At 43.8% G+C, this 21,599-nt stretch overlaps 1 protein-coding gene across 1 annotated transcript; it reads right to left on the bottom strand.

Moving 5' to 3' along the window:
* Positions 1-5,634: 5,634 nt before the first annotated feature.
* On the bottom strand, positions 5,635-21,395 carry LOC131188391 (procathepsin L-like). Its single transcript, XM_058163630.1, has 8 exons — positions 21,340-21,395; positions 20,554-20,692; positions 16,744-16,869; positions 15,265-15,423; positions 14,228-14,452; positions 9,507-9,675; positions 7,442-7,538; positions 5,635-5,879 (listed from the first exon to the last, which is right to left on the bottom strand). Exons 1-8 carry the CDS (start codon positions 21,378-21,380, stop codon positions 5,783-5,785), a joined length of 1,053 nt encoding a protein of 350 aa, XP_058019613.1. The 5' UTR covers positions 21,381-21,395; the 3' UTR covers positions 5,635-5,782.
* Positions 21,396-21,599: the final 204 nt, after the last annotated feature.

The raw sequence follows: 21,599 nt of genomic DNA, 5'->3' as shown, positions 1-21,599 counted from the left end.
CCAATGAAGTTGTTGAAGTGCTGTCCCGGTGTTTGGAAGCCGACGGGTCTGGATGGGGAGAAACAGGCTCAAGCTTAATCCCTCCAAGGCGGAGTGGCTGTGGATGCCGGCACTCGATTCAGTCAGCTGCAGCCGCCTGGCTGTTGATGGCGAAGTTATTGGCCCCAAAGGATAGGGTGCGCAACTTAGGTGTCCTCCTGACGATCGGCTGTCGTTTGAAGATCATTTGACGGCCGCTCCAGGGGCCTTCCACCAGGTTCGCCTGGTTCGGCAGTTCGCCTTCCTTGATCGGGATGCCTTATGCACGGTCACTCATGCGCCTGCTACCTCTCGCTGATTACTGTAATGCTCTACATGGGGCTCCTTGAAGTGCGCCGGAGGCTTCAGTTAGTCCAGAATGCAGCTGCGCTGGGCAGAGGGAGCTACACGTAGCTCCCATGTAACACCGATCCTGCGCAGGCTGCACTGGCTTCCGGTGGTCTTTCGGGTGCAATTCAAGGTGTTAGTTACCACCTTCAAAGCGCTCCATGTCATAGGACCGGGTTACTTACGGGACCGCCTGCTGCTACCGGCGGCCTCCCATCGACCAGTGCGCTCCCATAGGGAGGTTCTCCTCGGGGTGCCGGCGGCCAGTCAATGTTGGCCGGCGGCGCCCAGGGGGAGGGCCTTCTCTGTGGGGGCACCAACCCTCTGGAACACGCTACCACCAGGTATCCGTCAACTCCCTGATCTTCGGACCTTTCGACGCGAGCTGAAAACATTTCTGTTTCACCGTGCAGGACTGGCCTAGTGGGGTTTTAATAAGGGGTTTTATTGGTTTTAAGTTCTTCAACCAACTCTAAATTTTCCTTTTAAACTGGTCTTAAAGATTTCCAGTGTTGGAGCATTCACAACTTCTGCAGGCAAGTCGTTCCACTGATTGATTGTTCTAACTGTCAGGAAATTTCTTCTTAGTTCTAAGTTGCTTATTCCTTGATTAGTTTCCACCCATTGCTTCTTGTTCTGCCCTCAGGTGCTTTGGAGAATAGTTTGTCTGAGTTGATAGTTCCTTTGTTGGGCTGTCAATGGAAGAAAATATTTGCAACTGTAGCTGAAGATTGAATTGCGGGATTCTTGGTGCACTTTGAGCTTGTCTGTTTTCTTGTAGAGATTTCATAACCTGACTAGGTAACATCATCAATGTCAGAAAGAAGGTTGCCGTTTGCTCTCTGTTTAAATAGAAATGTTTGTCCTGTTAGTGTAGGTGGGAGTGTTGTTTTCTTCATGGTAGTTCGTTGATTAGGCTGTTGTTTACTGTCAGCTTGTTTGTCTGAGTTGATAGTTCCTTTGTTGGGCTGTCATTTACTTCTTGAGTAAAGGTTTCGTTGCCTGACTAGGGAACATCATCCCTGTTGGTGAATGTGGGGTTTTCTCCCTGTTAATATATAATAGTAAGTCCTGCCAGTATTGGTGGGATTGTGATTTTCTCTTTGGTAGTGTCTTGATTAGGACATTGTTTTAACATAACATAACATAATAACAGAGTTGGAAGGGACCTTGGAGGTCTTCTAGTCCAACCCCCTGCCCAGGCAGGAAACCCTACACCATCTCAGTCAGATGGTTATCCAACATTTTCTTAAAAATTTCCAGTGTTGAAGCATTCACAACTTCTGCAGGCAAGTCGTTCCACTTATTGATTGTTCTAACTGTCAGGAAATTTCTCCTTAGTTCTCAGTTGCTTCTCTCCTTGATTAGTTTCCACCCATTGCTTCTTGTTCTACCCTCAGGTGCTTTGGAGAATTGTTTGTCTGAGTTGATAGTTCCTTTGTTGGGCTGTCATTTACTTCTTGAGTAAAGGTTTCGTTGCCTGACTAGGGAACATCATCCCTGTCGGTAAATATGGGGTTTTCTCCCTGTTAATATATAATAGTAAGTCCTGCCAGTATTGGTGGGATTGTGATTTTCTCTTTGGTAGTGTCTTGATTAGGATATTGTTTTAACATAACATAACACAATAACAGAGTTGGAAGGGACCTTGGAGGTCTTCTAGTCCAACCCCCTGCCCAGGCAGGAAACCCTACACCATCTCAGACAGATGGTTATCCAACATTTTCTTAAAATTTTCCAGTGTTGGAGCATTCACAACTTCTGCAGGCAAGTCGTTCCACTTATTAATTGTTCTAACTGTCAGGAAATTTCTTCTTAGTTCTAAGTTGCTTCTTTCCTTGATTAGTTTCCACCCATTGCTTCTTGTTCTACCCTCAGGTGCTTTGGAGAATTGTTTGTCTGAGTTGATAGTTCCTTTGTTGGGCTGTCATTTACTTCTTGAGTAAAGGTTTCGTTGCCTGACTAGGGAACATCATCCCTGTCGGTAAATATGGGGTTTTCTCCCTGTTAATATATAATAGTAAGTCCTGCCAGTATTGGTGGGATTGTGATTTTCTCTTTGGTAGTGTCTTGATTAGGATATTGTTTTAACATAACATAACACAATAACAGAGTTGGAAGGGACCTTGGAGGTCTTCTAGTCCAACCCCCTGCCCAGGCAGGAAACCCTACACCATCTCAGTCAGATGGTTATCCAACATTTTCTTAAAAATTTCCAGTGTTGGAGCATTCACAACTTCTGCAGGCAAGTCGTTCCACTTATTGATTGTTCTAACTGTCAGGAAATTTCTCCTTAGTTCTAAGTTGCTTCTCTCCTTGATTAGTTTCCACCCATTGCTTCTTGTTCTACCCTCAGGTGCTTTGGAGAATTGTTTGTCTGGTGCGAATCCCTGCTTATCTGGGTGTTAACACTAGCACAGCTGGCCTAAATACATCCTCTAAGGTTGTTTTTTTTTTTTTACATTTATATCCCGCCCTTCTCCGAAGACTCAGGGCGGCTTACAGTGTGTAAGGCAATAGTCTCATTCTATTTGTATATTTACAAAGTCAACTTATTGCCCCCCCAACAATCTGGATCCTCATTTTACCTACCTTATAAAGGATGGAAGGCTGAGTCAACCTTGGACCTGGTGGGACTAGAACCTGCAGTAATTGCAGGCAGCTGTGTTTTAATAACAGGCTTCTTACAGCCTGAGCCACACCGCGGCCCAGTTAGGTTTTAAGCTGCAGATTGACTCCACTCCATTGTGGCTTTTCAAAAAAAAATAAAAAATGGAAGTATTAGCGTGGTATGATTCCCCAAAGAAAATATTAGTCGCTCCCCAGCCAGCTGTTTGGAGTTGCCTTTCAGTCCCACGAAGACCTATAATTCTTTATAATTTCGTACAAAGCACTGAAGCCGGCAGATACAAAATAGAACTTGACTTGAAATAAAACGGTATTTTATATGTGATTTGGAGTGTCAATGTTTTGTCTTTTTAAAATTAGCTTTAAACTCTTGGGAGTGGCAGCTTTACGAATTGAAATGAGAACGCTGTTGAATGAAATCAAACATTCACACACACACACACACACACACACACAAAGACAGAGAGAGAGAGAGACAGACAGACAGACACAGACAGAGAGAAAGAGAGAGAGAGGGACAGAGAGAGAGATAGATGAACAGAGAGAGAGAGAGAGGGGGACAGATAGAGAGACAGAGAGAGATGAACAGAGAGAGAGAGGGACAGAGAGAGAGAAACAGAGAGAGACACAGAGAGACAGAGACAGATGGAGAGAGAGAGAGAAACAGAGAGAGAGAGAGAGAGAGACAGAGATAGAGAGATAGAGAGACAGAGAGGACAGAGAAAGAAAGAAAGAAAGAGAGAGAGAGGGACACAGAGAGAAACAGAGAGAGGCAGAGAGAGACAGAGACAGATGGAGAGAGAGAGAGACACAGAGAGAGACAGACAGACAGAGAGACAGAGAGAGACAGAGACAGAGACAGAGAGAGATAGAGAGACAGAGAGGGACAGAGAAAGAAAGAGAGAGAGAGGGACAGAGAGAGAGAAACAGAGAGAGACAGAGACAGAGACAGAGGGACAGACAGAGACAGACAGACTACCTTGGAAGTTGGATAATTACAACCTTGTTTGCTTCCTACATATTCCGCTGAGACAAAACCTGGATGCTTTTGGCTTAGCATCTTGGCTGAATCTAGTTTCTGTAGTTGATAATGGCTTATGGCTAATGCGTTCCATGAACAATAGGCTCATATGAGTTGAGACGTTAAAAATCATATCCATCTCAGGCTGGCACCGATGATGTTACCATTGCCTAGTTGGCAATGAAACCTCCACAAGAAGATAACCAAGATAACTCAGAGAGCGTCAAGGGCTCTACAAATCATATCCTGATATGAGCCACGGTGACACATATACCATCCCACAGAATGAAAACGGTATCTGGAGATAGAGGTTGTTACTTGTATGTTACAGGTAGCTGTTGCAGATGACAAATGAGAATCAGAGGGCTCTTAATAACTGGCTCTTTAAAAGTTATCTGAAACTGGATTTGCATGAAACCTCTATACAAAGGATATCTTTTTTGGCAGCTGCCAAAAAAGCCAACACAGTTCTGCGCTGCATAAACAGAGGGATAGAATCAAGATCACGTGAAGTGTTAATACCACTTTATAATGCCTTGGTAAGGCCACACTTGGAATATTGCATCCAGTTTTGGTCTCCACGATGTAAAAAAGATGTGGAGACTCTCGAAAGAGTGCGGAGAAGAGTAACAAAGAGGATTAGGGGACTGGAGGCTAAAACATATCAAGAACGGTTGCAGGAACTTGGTATGCCTAGTTTAATGAAAAGGAGGACTAGAGGAGACATGAGAGCAGTCTTCCAATATCTCAGGGGTTACCACAAAGAAGAGGGAGTCAAACTATTCTCCAAAGCACCTGAGGGCAGGATAAGAAGCAGTGCGTGGAAACCAATCAAGGAAAGAAGCAACTTAGAACTAAGGAAAAAATTCCTGATAGTTAGAACAATTAATCAGTGGAACAACTTGCCTGCAGAAGTTGTGAATTCTCCAACACTGGAAGTTTTTAAGAAAATGTTGGATAGCCATTTGTCTGAAATGGTGTAGGGTTTTCTGCTTGGGCAGGGGGTTGTACTAGAAGACCTCCAAGGTCCCTTCCAATTCTGTTATTATGATAATCTTGGCAACTTTAAGACCTGTGTGGACTCTGGTGAATTCTAGAAGTTGAAGTCCACAAGTTTTAAAGTTGCCAAGGTGGGATATTCCTGCACTATACCTTTAAAGGGATACAATGTATTCAGGGGTGAAATCCAAAATTTTTCCCTACCGGTTCTGTGGGCATGGCTTGGTGGGTGTGGTGTGGCTTGGTGGGCATGGCAGGGGAAGGATATTGCAAAATCCCCATTCCCTCCCCACTCCAGGAGAAGGAAACTGCAAAATCCCCATTCCCTTCCCAATTCTGGAAGAAGGATTTTACAAAATCTCCATTCCCACCCCACTCTGGGGCCAGCCAGAGGTGGTATTTGCCGGTTCTCTGAACTATTCAAAATTTCCACTACCGGTTCTCCAGAACCAGTTAGAACCTGCTGGAAGTGAATTGTTGGATCTATCCATTTTTAGGTGCTTATTAAAAGACTAGATGCCTCAGACAGTCTGAATTCTGTGAGAAGATGTGCCAGCGTTGATAATATTGTGGTGTCCATTCAAACTCAGACACATCAAATAAAACAGTCAGGTGCCAGATTAGATATAGGCAGCATTGCGTCAAAGCATTTATTGATTTTTAGCGTATATATATATATATTTTTCCTGGTTCTCCAGAAGCTTCAGACACTGCAGATTATTCCTGGTGGCCTTTTTGACCTGCTTCTCAGTTGGTCCACTTGGCTGGTTACGGAATGGGATAGCAGGCGAAGTTGGTGATGCCGCATTGATTCGACCCTTGTTCCAAGAGCATGTATCCATTGTCTCCCCATATGCGCGACCAACTGTGAAGAGAAGCATAAAAAGTAAAGGTTCCCCTCGCACATACGTGCTAGTCGTTCCCGACTCTAGGGGGCGGTGCTCATCTCCGTTTCAAAGCCGAAGAGCCAGCGCTGTCCGAAGACGTCTCCGTGGTCATGTGGCCGGCATGACTCAACGCCAAAGGCGCACGGAACGCTATTTCCTTCCCACCAAAGGTGGTCCCTATTTTTTCTACTTGCATTTTTTACGTGCTTTCGAAACTGCTAGGTTGGCAGAAGCTGGGGCAAGTAACGGGAGCTCACCCTGTAACACAGCAGCACTAGGGATTCGAACCGCTGAGCTGCCGACCTTTCAATCGACAAGCTCAACATCCTAGACCCTGAGCCACCGCGAGAAGTTTGCAAGACATTTATTTCAAAACCGTGTAGGGCAGGGGTCCCCAGCCCCTGGGCTGTGGACCAGTACTGATCTGTGGCCCATTGGAAATTGGGCCACACAAGCGGTGGCCGAGCACGTGAAGCTTCATTTGCGCATGTGTGGGAATTAGATTGCACACCTGAAACCATTCGCCTCACCAATCAGTGGTGGGATTCTACCGGTTCAGATCGGTTCTGGCAAATTGTTAGCTCCGACTTTCAGCTGTGAGCGAACCAGTTTGCTCCATCTTTGAAGTGGGCCTGCCCGCTTGCCCTTGCGTTATACCTATATTTCTATTTCCGAAGCCCAGCTGATTGGCGCAGCCGAGTGGATTGCCGCGCCTCAGCTGTTTTCCTAGCCGGCAGCAATGCGGAAGGTGACTTTTCTGCAAACTGAGTATGCGCGCTCAGCGAACCGGTTGTTAAACCGGTAGAATCCCACCCCTGCCACCACCCCACCCCTGCTGCTGCTGCCGGTCCATGGAGCTAGAAATGTTGGGGAGTGTTGTGACTCCAGCCCCCGAACCTGGCCCCATGCCCGAAAGTGACTCCGAAAGTGAGGGGGAAGGGCTGGTAAGGCTTACCTCGGGAGCACCGATTCCTTTGGCTCAGCTCCAGGAGCCAGAACCAGACCAGTCGGAGGACGTAATGAGACCGTCATCCCCTGATTCCTCCCTTCCCCAGGCTACGCCTTCAGACCCAGCTGATAAAAATAATAATCAAGCTTGGCTTGACCCGCGCTTCAGAAGATTAGAGAGGCGGCGTCATCAAAAGGAAGGGTGGGACAGGAGCCCCACCCCACAGGATATATAAGGAGCTTTGGGACTGCTCTCATTCCACGGGAAGCAAAAGTTTAGCTGAACCATTTCAGAAAGAGCTGAAAGTCTTGCTACGTGAGTCATTTGTTTGAACTTTGGAAGGCAGCTGCGATTTCTCTGCCAGGACTGATAAGAGCTGTGAATCCACTGGCTGAAGGCCAGCTCGTGGGTCTGAAGTGGGGAAGGAGACAGAAAAGGGAGTGCTGGTATAGGAAATCTTGCTGACTGGGGAATTCTGGGAGTTGTAGTCCATGGCATCATCAAGTGGCCAATGTTGAGACAATCTGCAATAGTAGAAGTTACCCCCACTAGTGACCTCTCTCCTGCTAGCGTCTGCTTCCCTTCGCTCACCTGTTCTTCAAAATCCAATACTTGGTGCTGTTATAACCAACCACCAGCATAGCATGAACCAAGTGCGGGTCTCCACGCCAGGGATTTTGAAAAATACCTAGAGAAGGAGGATGAGAAAACATTTCACAGATAATAGATTAACAGTTGGAAGGGACCTTGTAGGTCACCTAGTCCAACCCCCCGCCCAAACAGGAGACTCTACACCATTTCCGACAGATGGCAGTTCAGTCTCTTCTTGAAAGCTTCCAGTGATGAAGCTCCCACAACTTCCGAAGGCAACTTCTGTTCCATTGATTGATTGGTCTCACTGTCAGAAAATTCCTCCTTATTTCCAGGTTGAATCTCTCTCCTTGGTCAGTTTCCATCCATTATTCCTTGTCTGGCCTTTGGGTGCTTTGGAAAATAGCTTGACCCCCTTCGTCTCTGTGGCAGCCCCTCAAATATTGGAACATTTGATCAAGGGAAAGCTCAATGCTTCTTTGCGAAAGCATCTGGATTTCCAAAATGGCAGCCAGGAATGTCACTCCATCTTAGAATTTACTCTTTTTAATGGGAGCATCTCTTAGGTAAAATAGGTATTAATTGGATATAACAAAAGGAAACAATAGGACAGGAACGGTAGGCACGCTTGTGCTCTTATGCACGCCCCTTACAGACCTCTTAGGAATGGGGTGAGGTCAACAGTAGATAGTCTTTGGTTAAAGCTTTGGGGATTTTGTGAAGAGACCACAGAGTCAAGTAGTGCATTCCAGGCATTAACAACTCTGTTACTGAAGTCATATTTTCTGCAATCAAGATTGGAGCGGTTCACATTAAGCTTAAATCTATTGTGTGCTCGTGTATTGTTGCGATTGAAGCTGAAGTAGTCTTCGACAGGAAGGACATTGTAATACATGATTCTATGAGTTAAACTCAGGTCATGTCGAAGGCGGTGGAGTTCTAAAACTCTGAAGAGGCTTTTAACTAGAGCCCTTCAAATATTTTTCAATAAGCAGAAGTTAGTAAATTTATAATTAAGGATGTAGAGGTAAAATGTATATATAGATATATATAAGCATAACACTATCAGCAATATTATTATTATTGGATTACATTTGATTACAGACTAAAATGTATAGAACGACTGGAAGTGAAGATTATATTGTATATATTATGAGAAGAAAGGCTATAATAATGGTGTAAAAGTAAAGGTAAAGGTTCCCCTCGCACATATGTGCTAGTCGTTCCCGACTCTAGGGGGCGGTACTTATCTCCGTTTCAAAGCTGAAGAGCCAGCGCTGTCCGAAGACGTCTCCGTGGTCATGTGGCCGGCATGACTCAACGCCAAAGGCACACGGAACGCTGTTCCCTTCCCACCAAAGGGGGGTCCCTATTTTTTCTACTTGCATTTTTTACCTGCTTTCGAACTGCTAGGTTGGCAGAAGCTGGGACAAGTCACGGGAGCTCGCCCCGTTACATGGCAGCACTAGGGATTCGAACCGCCGAGCTGCCGACCTTTCGATCGACAAGCTCAACGTCCTAGCCCCTGAGCCACCGGGTCCCTCTAATAATGGTGTATAATATGTATATTCAAAAGAATTTTGATAAGGACAATTCTGTCCTTATCTGTCGTTGCAGAAATGGAACAAAGGAAAATGTGTAAATAACAACAACAACAACAACAAGATATTTTTCAAGGGAAGATATGTCTTGTTTTTTTACTACCGGTTCTGTGGGCATGGCTTGGTGGACGTGGTGTGGCTTGGTGGGTGTAGCTTGGTCGGCATGGTTTGGTTTGGTGGGCGTGGCAGGGGAAGGATATTGCAAAATCTCCATTCCCACCCCACTCTGGGACCAGCCAGAGGTGGTATTTGCCGGTTTTCCGAACTACTCAAATTTTCCGCTACGGGTTCTCCAGAACCTGTCAGAACCTGCTGAATTTCACCCCTGGTGAAATCCACCCTGTTTACCGAAGATGAGGGTTGCCCATCCATGTCGTTGAGTATCAAGGTAATCAAAGGAACATTCAAAGTCGAAATGCAAATGCTCCCCCCGCCCCACCCTTCCTATTCCGCAGGAACCTTACCCGACTTGTAAAATTGAAACTCAGAGCTCCGGGCATCCACTCCGACAGCAATTGGGCCAATGGTGGCCACGGCCTCCAGGAGGCCCTTTTCGTCTCCTGTCAGGATGAGTCCCATTGTGGAACACTTCGTGATAGAGTTCTCAGCTTGGTAACGACAACTATAAAAATCCTGCAGAAAAATGAAGAGCGACCACAGTTAGTCCCGAAGAGAATACAGAATGACAGAGTTGGAAGGGACCTTGGAGGTCTTCTAGTCCAACCCCCTGCTTAGGCAGGAAACCCTACACCACTTCAGACAAATGGTTATCTTCCAGTGTTGGAGCATTCACAACTTCTGAAGGCAAGTTGTTCCACTGATTAATTGTTCTAACTGTCAGGAAATTTCTCCTTAGTTCTAAGTTGCTTCTTTCCTTGATCAGTTTCCACCCATTGCTTCTTGTCTTGCCTTCAGGTCCTTTGGAGAATAGATTGAGCCCCTCTTCTTGAGAATAGATTGAGCCCCTCTTCTTGACTTTCGCGAGCTGAAGACATATTTATTCTTCTGCACAGGACTGGCATAGAATTAGTATTTTTATTTGTAATTTTAAATGGGGTTTTATGGTTTAATGTATTTTAATTTAGGGGCCAAATTTAATAAGTTTTTTATTAGTGTTTTTATTTGTATTGTATCTATTTATTGTTGGTTTTTTAATCTGGCTGTGAACCACCCTGAGTCCTTTGGGAGAAGGGCGGTATAGAAATTAAATATTATAATAATAATAATAATAATAATAATAATAATAATAATAATAATAATAATAATAATAATAGTTGTTGTTTGTTGTTGTTGTTGTTGTTGTTATTATTATTATTATTATTATTATTATTATTATTATTATTATTATTATCGAAATATTGGAAGACTGCTATTATGTCTCCCCTAGTCCTTCTTTTCATTAAACTAGACATATCCAGTTCCTGCAGCCGTTCTTCATATGTTTTAGCCTCCAGTCCCCTAATCATCTTTGTTGCTCTTCTCTGCACTCTTTCTAGAGTCTCAACATCTTTTTTACATCGTGGCAACAAAATCTTGTCCAACCATCTGCTCAGGCAGGATACCCTATCCTATCCTGGATAAATGACAATCCAGTCTCTTCTTAAAAATCTCCAGTGATGGAGCATCCACAACTTCTGGAGGCAAGTCGTTCCACTGGTTAACTGTTCTCACCGACAGGAAATTTCTTCTTAGTTCTAAGTTGCCTCTTTCCTTGAAAATCTTGGTGGCACGATGGTTAGAAGGCAGTCTAATCTTCTGCAGTTCGATCCTGACCGGCTTAAGGTTGACTCAGCCTTCCGTCCTTCTGAGGTCGGTAAAACGAGGACCCAGATTGTTGGGGGCCATAGGCTGACTCTGCAAACTGCTTAGAGAGGGCTGTAGAGAACTGGGAAGCGGTACATAAGTGTACAGTAGTGGCCAAACTTTCCCCTTTTGGGAAAAGTGCATTTTCTCAAACTAGCTAATAACACCACTTTTTTTTTTTTTTGGAGTAGTACCATAAAATTATATATCAATAGAAAGATAATTTAATCAAGAATGTAATGCAATAACTTTTAGGAAGGATTTGCTATTAGAATAGCAGTTGCAGTATAAAGAAGCAAAGTGAAACACGTAGAAAAAACGAGATATACAAAAATTATCACCGCAGAAAAACCGAGATATACAAAAATTATCACCATGTCAGTTTATACTTAGTTGGGTTACTTTTAGCATGAATTATGGCCTTACAAGCTCTTCCCATGGAGTGAACCAAGCCTTTTAGTTCTGCAGCTGTTATCATGTGAAACCAAGAATGAATGTTGGCTTCTATTAACTGGGTTTTATTGCTGGGTCGCTTCTGACTAACAAGTTTCTTTCGTCGGCTCCATAGATTTTCAGTTCGGTTAAGAAGGGCTGGGCTATTTCCAGGCCATTCCAGCAATGGAATAGGATTATCCTGAAACTCCAAAAAACAAAAAAAAAGTGGTGTTATTAGCCATCGAACCTCAAAAATACACTTTCCCCAAAAGGTTTCTACAATTTTGGCCGCTACTCTATTGCTATCCATTGCTTCTTGTCCTGCCTTCAGGTGCTTTGGAGAATAGGTTGACCCCCCTCTTCTCTAGGACAGCCGCTCAAAAATTGGAAGATTCCTATCATGTCACCCTTGGTCCTTCTCTTCGTTAAACTAAATATACCCAGCTCCTGCAGTCTTCCTGTCCAAACCGGTAGAGAAAGATAATGGACTTGAGCAGAGGGGTTGTGTCTGTGCCCTGTGAGCCGGGCCCCCTGCCAGAAAGTGACTTGGAAAGTGAGGGGGAAGGGCCATCAGGACTTACCTCGGGAGCACCGGCTTCCCTGGCTCAGCTCCAGGAGCCAGAGGCAGGCCAGGTGGAGGAGATAACGAGGCCTCCCTCCCCTGACTCTTCCCCCCCCCCCAGGCCACACCTCCAGACCCAGCTGATGGCAATCAGGCCTGGCTGGACCCTAGGTTTCGTAGGCAGGAGAGGCGGGAACAACAGAAGCAGGGGTGGGGCAGGCCTAGGAAGTGCTGAGTCATGGAGCCACACCCCACAGGATATAAAATCAGCGAGGGCTGCTATGCCTCTTCGTAGCAGGCAAATCAACTGCTTAACTAGAGCTGAAGTACTGTTTGTTCCTGGGTGACTCATCGGCATCAAGGGAGATAACAGAGTCACTTGGCAGACACTTGCTAGTTTGCTGCCAGAGCTGATAGTGCCGGCTAATTAAGCCATCGCTTGGATGGAGGCGAGGGGGGACAGAACAAGAGGTGGAGAAATGGGAGTTCTATCCCAAAGGTGCTTTTTTCAAGAAGCAACTGGATTTTCTGGGGGTTTTTTTTCCCCCCTTTCAAGACATTTCGCTTCTCATCCAAGAAGCTTCTTGGATGAGAAGTGAAACGCCTTAAGAGAAAATGACTGGATGACTGAGAATCTCTATAGACAAATGAAGTTCTGCTACGCTGCCGTGGAAGGTCATGATGCAGAAATCATGACCTTCCACGTGGATGGAAGGCCTCCTAATCATCACTTAGTGGACTCTAGGAGGCCTCTCTTATTTCTCATAGCAAATAGCTAATTTTGTTTATTAAGAAGACCGTACATGGCCAACAACTTGCTCGCTCAATTGGTGGCTTACAGAAGTGAAACCCACAATACAAAACTCAATGAACCCCCAATCCTCCTGATGACGACAATCCACTTGATGGGCTCCATAACACTCTTGAGATCACCAGGCCTGCTGGAAGGACCATGTCTTCAGGACATCTTTAGGAAGAATATCAAAGTGGGAGGCCATCAAGTGGATTGCTGTTGATGATGTTCCATAGGGAAGGAGCTGCCACGGAGAAGACCCTTCTTGGTCCCACTAGATCAGGGGTCTCCAACCTTGGCAACTTTAAGACTTGTGGACTTCAACTCCCAGAGTTCCTCAGCCAGCAAAGCTGGGAGTTGAAGTCCACAAGTCTTAAAGTTGTCAAGGTTGGAGACCCCTGCACTAGATGGACCTTCTTAAGAGAGGAGATATGAGCCAGCCGTGGGCTGCAGCTGCCAAAAAAGCCAACATAGTTCTGTGCTGCATAAACGAGGGATAGAATCAAGATCATGTGAAGTGTTAAGACCACTTTATAATGCCTTGGTAAGGCCACACTTGGAATATTGCATCCAGTTTTGGTCGCCACGATGTAAAAAAGATGTTGAGGCTCTAGAAAGAGTGCAGAGAAGAGCAACAAAGATGATTAGGGGACTGGAGGCTAAAACATATGAAGAACGGTTGCAGGAACTGGGTAGATCTAGTTTAATGAAAAGAAGGACTAGGGGAGACATGATAGCAGTGTTCCAATATCTCAGGGGTTGCCACAAGGAAGAGGAAGTCAAGCTATTCTCCAAAGCACCCGAGGGCAGGAGAAGAAGCAATGGATGGAAAGTGATAAAGGAGAGAAGCAACTTAGAACTAAGGAGAAATTTCCTGACATTCAGAACAATTAATGAGTAGAACAACTTGCCTGCAGAAGTTGTGAATGCTCCAACACTGGAAGTTTTTAAAAAGATGTTGGATAACCATTTGTCTGAAATGGTGTAGGGTTTCCTGCCTGGGCAGGGGGTTGGACTAGAAGACCTCCAAGGTCCCTTCCAACTCTGTTGTTGTTTTTGTTGTTGTTGTTATAAGATGCTTATTCTATTATTCTTATTATTCTATTCTATTCTATTCTATTCTATTCTATTCTATTCTATTCTATTCTATTCTATTCTATTCTATTCTATTCTATTCTATTCTCCAATATTCTATTCTATTCTCCAATATTCTATTCTATTCTATTCTATTCTATTCTCCAATATTCTATTCTATTCTATTCTATTCTATTCTATTCTATTCTATTCTATTCTATTCTCCAATATTCTATTCTATTCTCCAATATTCTATTCTCCAATATTCTATTCTATTCTATTCTATTCTATTCTATTCTATTCTATTCTATTCTCCAATATTCTATTCTATTCTATTCTATTCTATTCTCCAATATTCTATTCTATTCTATTCTATTCTATTCTCCAATATTCTATTCTATTCTATTCTACTCTGCTCTACTCTACTCTATTCTACGAAAGCAAAGCAAAGCAAAACAAAACAAAACAAAACAAAACCAGCTATAGTTTGAAGCAGACACAGGTGCTGAAAGAATTACCAGTCCATCATATGGGTAGCTTTCCTCTGAATTGATCCCTCCTTGCTCGTGTACATATTCAAAAGCTTGTGACATCAGTCCACCATTGCACCCAGAGCTACCCTGGTCCGTAGAACAGTCAATAAGATTTTGTTCGCTCAGCGAGACCAGCTTCCCCGTCTTCTTGAAATGCATGCCTTCCAGAGCTCCTGTGGCACTGAAGGACCAACAAGAGCCACATTCACCCTGGTTTAAAAAAGAAAAAGAAAAAGAAAAGCTGGAGTGATCCACCGAGCAACCCGATTTATGTTCCTTTCACAAGTTACTTCTTCTCGGTTCTCGGTAGTAGGCAGCTGGGCAAGATTTGATTTCCGATAGAGGAGAATATTTGCAGTTTAGGGTTGAAACGGGGGCTCCTTGGTGCTGTCTGAGCTCTTGCAGACCTCGCAATACCCACCTAGGTAACATCATCAGTGCTAGACCAGAGTGGGGTTTGGGAGAGGAGGAGGAGGAGAAGGACTGTGGGGTTCTTGGGGCTCTCTGAGTTTGGTGGGATTTTTGCAGATGTCTCATTACTTCACTAAGTAACATGATCAATGCTAGAAGGGAGTGAGGTTTGTGGAGTGTAGGAGCAGATTACCGGGAGGAGGAGGAGGAGGAGGAGGAGGAGGAGGAGGAGGAGGAGGAGGAGGAGGAGGAGGAGGAGGAGGAGGAGGAGGAGGAGGAGGAGGAGGGAGAAGAGCAGGAGTAGAACTGTGGGGTCCTTGGTACTTTCTGAGCTTAGGTATTTTCTTGCAGAAATTTCATTACCCAACTAGGTAACATTATCAGTGCTACATGTATCCTCCGTTAATATATGAGTTCCGACAAGATTGAAGATTCAAGTTAAGAGGGGAAAGAATTTAGTTTCATCCGCAAGTTTTCATGAATCCACTAAATTCTGACTTGGGTGCAAATGAGCAGATCATAACATCTTCGTTTTCCTTATAAGCATCTCTACATCAGTCCTCAATTTATGCTTTATCAGAACCCACCCACCCAATCTATCCAGCACCCACCTGATCTTTGACCTCAGTCACGAAACCTTTGGCTCGCCAGTCCACCCCAGGGGGGATCTGTGGGTTTTCTGAGGATTTGAACGTGACTACGTTCTTTCGAGATGCAAGATCCAAGTCAGGAAGCAAGCAATTCAGCTTCTTGTTAATCTCTTCATTAGTCTGAGGATTGCAAAGAGTATGAAATTCAAACATCAATATTACCAGGGCCAGTTTGATCTAGTCTGGTAAAAGCACCAGACTAGAAGCAAGAAAAATGTGAGCTCTACTTCCACCTCAGGCATGAAAGCCAGCTGGGTGACTTTGGGACAATCACCAGGAGACAGTGAGTTCTAGTCCCGCCTTAGGCATGAAAGCCAGCTGGGTGACTTTGGGACAATCACCAGGAGACTGTGAGTTCTAGTCCCGCCTTAGGCATGAAAGGCAGCTGGGTGACTTTGGGACAATCACCAGGAGACAGTGAGTTCTAGTCCCACCTTAGGCATGAAAGCCAGCTGGGTGACTTTGGGACAATCACCAGGAGACAGTGAGTTCTAGTCCCACCTTAAGCATGAAAGCCGAGCTGGGTGCTTTGGGATGATCACCAGGAGACAGTGAGTTCTAGTCCCACCTTAAGCATGAAAGCCGAGCTGGGTGCTTTGGGATGATCACCAGGAGACAGTGAGTTCTAGTCCCACCTTAGGCATGAAAGCCAGCTGGGGTGCTTTGGAACAATCACCAGGAGACAGTGAGTTCTAGTCCTGCCTTAAGCATGAAAGCCGAGCTGGGTGCTTTAGGACAATCACCAGGAGACTGTGAGTTCTAGTCCCACCTTAGGAATGAAAGCCAGCTGGGTGACTTTGGGACGATCACCAGGAGAGAGTGAGTTCTAGTCCCACCTTAAGCATGAAAGGCAGCTGGGTTCTTTGGGATGATCACCAGGAGATGGTGAGTTGTAGTCCCACCTTAGGCATGAAAGCCAGCTGGGTGACTTTGGGACAATCACTAGGAGACTGTGAGTTCTAGTCCCACCTTAAGCATGAAAGCCAAGCTGGGTGCTTTGGAATGATCACCAGGAGATGGTGAGTTCTAGTCCTACCTTAAGCATGAAAGCCAAGCTGGGTTCTTTGGGATGATCACCAGGAGATGGTGAGTTGTAGTCCCACCTTAGGCATGAAAGCCAGCTGGGTGCTTTGGGATGATAACCAGGAGATGGTGAGTTCTAGTCCTACCTTAAGCATGAAAGCCAAGCTGGGTGCTTTGGGATGATAACCAGGAGATGGTGAGTTCTAGTCCTACCTTAAGCATGAAAGCCAAGCTGGGTTCTTTGGGATGATCACCAGGAGATGGTGAGTTCTAGTCCTACCTTAAGCATGAAAGCCAAGCTGGGTGCTTTGGAATGATCACCAGGAGACGGTGAGTTCTAGTCCCAAGCGATAGAAATGGAACAAAGAAGCATCTATGCCTAGTAAATAAATAAAGCTGGCCTCGATCCAGACTTACCAGATCACCAAAGTGATTCATCCCGAGCTTGTAGGTGTGTTTTCCCTGGTCAGCCTGCTTGTTGTGGTCTTGGATCATCCGCAAATTCTCTTCCCACACGGCTCTTCGAAAGGATTCTTCCCCCTCCTGGAAAGCCAAATCAAGAAGATCCCTTAGTCGCATCTGCCTAAAACAAGGGGCACCCACAAGATCTAGAACTCACGTTCTTTCTCTTACATACAAAGTTTCCCAGACTAGAATTCAATCGCCCAGGAATGGACCAAAAACTCTTTCCGTTTCCACTTAATATACCAGACATTATTTCTCACGGGGCCTCTCTGAAGACAGATAGCAGAAAGTAACTTTATAAACATTGCCAGGAGAGAAGGACCAGGGGTGACAGGATAGAATAGAATAGAATAGAATAGAATAGAATAGAATAGAATATAGAATATAGAATAGAATAGAATAGAATAGAATAGAATAGAATAGAATAGAATAGAATAGAATAGAATATAGAATATAGAATATAGAATAGAATAGAATAGAATAGAATACAGAATAGAATACAGAATAGAATATAGAATAGAATGAACAGAATAGAACAGAATAGAATAGACTACAGAATACAGAACAGAACAGAATAGAATAGAATAGAACAGAATAGAATAGAATAGAGAATATAGAATAGAATAGAATAGAATAGAATAGAATACAGAATATAGAATAGAATAGAATAGAATATAGAATATAGAATAGAATAGAATAGAATAGAATAGAATAGAATACAGAATACAGAATACAGAATACAGAATACAGAATAGAATAGAATAGACTACAGAATACAGAATACAGAATAGAATAGAATAGAATAGAATAGAATAGAATAGAATAGAATAGAATAGAATAGAATAGAATAGAATAGAATAGAATAGAATTTTTTATTGGCCAAGTGTGATTGGACACACAAGGAATTTGTCTTTGGTGCATAAGCTCTCAGTGTACATAAAAGAAAAGATACCTTCATCAAGGTACAACATTTACAACACAAATGATGGTCAATATATCAATATAAATCTTTAGGATACCAGCAACAAAATTACAGTCATACAGTCATAAGTGGAAAGAGATTGGTGTGGGAACAATGAGAAGATTAATAGTAGTGCAGATTTAGTAAATAGTTTGACAGTGTTGAGGGAATTATTTGTTTAGCAGAGTGATGGTGTTCAGGAAAAAACTGTTCTTGTGTCTAGTTGTTCTGGTGTGCAGTGCTCTGTAGCGTCGTTTTGAGGGTAGGAGTTGAAACAGTTGATGTCCAGGATGTGAGGGGTCTGTAAATATTTTCACGGCCCTCTTCTTGATTCGTGCAGCATACAAGTCCTCAATGGAAGTCCAATATTTAAGGGGCTGCCACAGAGAGGAGGGGGGGGGCAACCTATTTTCCAAAGCACCTGAAGGCCAGACAAGAAACAATGGATAGAAACTGACCAAGGAGAGATAAAACCTGGAAATAAGGAGGAATTTCCTGACAGTGAGAGCAATCAACCCGTGGAACAGAAGTTGCCTTCAGAAGTTGTGGGAGCTTCATCACTGGAGGATTTCAAGAAGAGACTGGACTGCCAACTGTCAGAAATGGTGTAAGGTCTCCTGCTTGGGGTGGGGGGTTGGACTAGAAGACCTCCAAGGTCCTTTCCAACTCTTGTTATTTGTTATTCTATTAAAGCACTATGGAGTGATATATGCCTAAGTGCTATTGCTATTATGAGTGCAGAGAAGAGCAACCAAGATGATTAGGGGACTGGAGGCTAAAACATCTGAAGAACGGTTGCAGGAACTGGGCCTGGCTAGTCTAGTGAAGAGAAGGACCAGGGGAGATAGGATAGCATCTTCCAATATTTGAGGGGCTGCCACAGAGAGGAGGAGATCAAGCTATTTTCCAAAGCACCTGAAGGCCAGACAAGGAATAATGGATGGAAACTGAACAAGGAGAGATTCAACCTAGAAATGAGGAGGAACTTTCTGACGGTGAGAACAATCAACCAGTGGAACAGAAGTTGCCTTCAGAAGTTGCGGGAGCTTCATCAGTGGAAGCTTTCAAGAAGAGACTGGACTGCCATCTGTCAGAAATGGTGTAGGGTCTCCTGCTTGGGTGGGGGGTTGGACTAGATGACCTACATCTAGAGGGCCCCAGATTGTTGGGAGAAATATGCTGGCTCTGTAAACCACTCAGAGAGGGCTATAAAGCACTATGAAGTGATATATAAGTCTAGGTACTATTGCTATTGCTACATCCTACAAGGTCGCTTCCAACTCTTATTCTATTCTATTCTATTCTATTCTATTCTATTCTATTCTATTCTATTCTATTCTATTCTATTCTATTCTGTTTTCTAAAATCAAGGTACGAAACGGGTACAGTTGAAGTGAAAGTAGGATTCCTGTTGCTGTGGGGCAGAGCCCACAGAAGCCTCAAAGAACATCAGTGGTGACAGCCAGCTCAGCTCCAAATGTGGCAGAATTATTGAATTAAAATATATAAATTTCATCTTTGGTATTAGGTATGGCTAGTCTAGAGAGAAGAAGGACTAGGGGGATGACAAGATAGCAGTATTCCAGTATTTGAAGGGCTGCCATAAAGAAGATGGGGGGGTCAATTTATTCCCCAAAGCACCAGAGGGCACGCTAAGAAACAATGGATGGAAACTAATCCAGGAGAGAAACAACCTGGAATTAAGGAGAAATGAGCCAGCCGTGTGCAGCAGCTGCCAAAAAAGCCAACACAGTTCTGGGTTACATAAACAGAGGGATAGAATCAAGATCATGTGAAGTGTTAATACCACTTTATAATGCCTTGGTAAGGCCACACTAGGAATACTGCATTCAGTTTTGGTCGCCACGATGTAAAAAAATGCTGAGACTCTAGAAAGAGTGCAGAGAAGAGCAACAAAGATGATTAGGGGACTGGAGGCTAAAACATATGAAGAACGGTTGCAGGAACTGGGTAGGTCTAATTTAATGAAAAGAAGGACTAGGGAAGACATGATAGCAGTCTTCCAATATCTCAGGGGCTGCCACAAAGAAGAGGGAGTCGGGCTGTTCTCCAAAGCACCTGAGGGTAGAACAAGAAGCAATGGGTGGAAACTAATCAAGGAGAAGAGCAACCTGGAATTAAGGAGAAATTTCCTGACAGTTAGAACAATTAATCAGTGGAACAACTTGCCTGCAGAAGTTATGAATGCTCCAATACTGGAAATTTTTAAGAAAATGTTGGATAGCCATTTGTCTGAAATGGTGTAGGGTTTCCTGCCTGGGCAGGGGGATGGACTAGAAGGCCTCCAAGGTCCCTTCCAACTCTATTCTTATTCTTATTCTTATTCTTATTCTTATTCTTATTCTTATTCTTATTCTTATTCTTATTCTTATTCTTATTCTTATTCTTCTTATTTTATTTACACAAAATGACAATATACACAGCAAACGAGATAACTATGCTGGATTTCATATCACAAATCACTAGTTGAAAACTTTATTATTATTATTATTATTATTATTATTATTATTATTATTATTATTATTATTATTATTATTATTATTATTATTATTATTATTATTATTTCCTGGCCGTGAGAAGAATTAACCATGGGAACTGTTTGCCACCAGAAGTTGTAGCTGCCTCCAACACCAGAGGTTTTTAAGAAGAGACTGGGCAGCCATTGGTCTCAGATTGTATAAGGCTTCTTGTTTGTGCAGGGGGTTGGGCTAGATGACCTCCAAGGTCCCTCCCAACTCTATTCGGATGGATTGATTGGACTTCGCGTGGGGCAAACTCACCAAGGCGTATTCTTTACCGTGAGTGGCCTTCCAGTCTCTCCATGTCCCCTCCAGGGTCGGATCCAGCGCTGCGGACAAGGTCCTCAGGGAGACCAACCAGATCAAGGCCGCTACCGAGATGGACCACATGGTCTTTTTTCTAGGAGAACGAAGAGAATTAGAGAACCGCATCAACGGGGCACTTTAAAAAAAAAAAGATTTGCAAGCCAGCAAGAACTGGTGTGGCACTGGTTCCCCATTCCCTGACTCTGGATGATAAAACCGTTCTATATAAATTGCTGCCAATAAATAAATACACGGACCAGATTAGTTCCCTTGGAAATATTTAATCTAACGGCAGCTGGGGAAATAAAGGGGGGCTTTGCGAGAACTACACAGAGTGGACTTTAGCACAGGGGTCTCCAACCTCGGCAACTTTAAGCCTGGAGGACTTCAACTCCCAGAATTCCCCAGCCAGCAAAGCCAGCCGTGAAAATATTTACAGATCCCTCACATCCAGGACATAAACTGTTTCAACTCCTACCCTCAAAATGAGGCTATAGAGCACTGCACAGCAAAACAACTAGACACAAGAACAGTTTTTTCCCGAAGGCCATCACTCTGCTAAACAAATAATTCCCTCAACACTGTCAAACTATTTACTAAATCTGCACTACTATTAATCTTCTTATCGTTCCCATCACCAATTTCTTTCTACTTATGACTGTATGACTGTAACTATGTTGCTGGCAATCCTTATGATTTATATTGATATACTGACCATCAATTGTGTTGTAAATGTTGTACCTTGATGAACGTATCTTTTCTTTTATGTACACTGAGAGCATATGCACCAAGACAAATTCCTTGTGTGTCCAATCACACTTGGCCAATAAAAATTCTATTCTATTCTATTCTATTCTTTAGCAAGAAAATGGAGACCTCACCTTAAGCGGGCGTCGTATGGAAGGCAAAGAGGCAGTTGTTAAACCGAACTGCAGCCGCCTCCTCTTTATATAAAGGCAGACAGTATAAAATTATCAAAAAACACACACCCCTCTACTGCC

Source organism: Ahaetulla prasina, chromosome 1 (genome assembly GCF_028640845.1).
Source record: "Ahaetulla prasina isolate Xishuangbanna chromosome 1, ASM2864084v1, whole genome shotgun sequence".
Classification (NCBI taxonomy): domain Eukaryota; kingdom Metazoa; phylum Chordata; class Lepidosauria; order Squamata; family Colubridae; genus Ahaetulla; species Ahaetulla prasina.
Note: the sequence above shows the minus strand (reverse complement) of the source record. Positions and strands in the feature narration are given on the sequence as shown.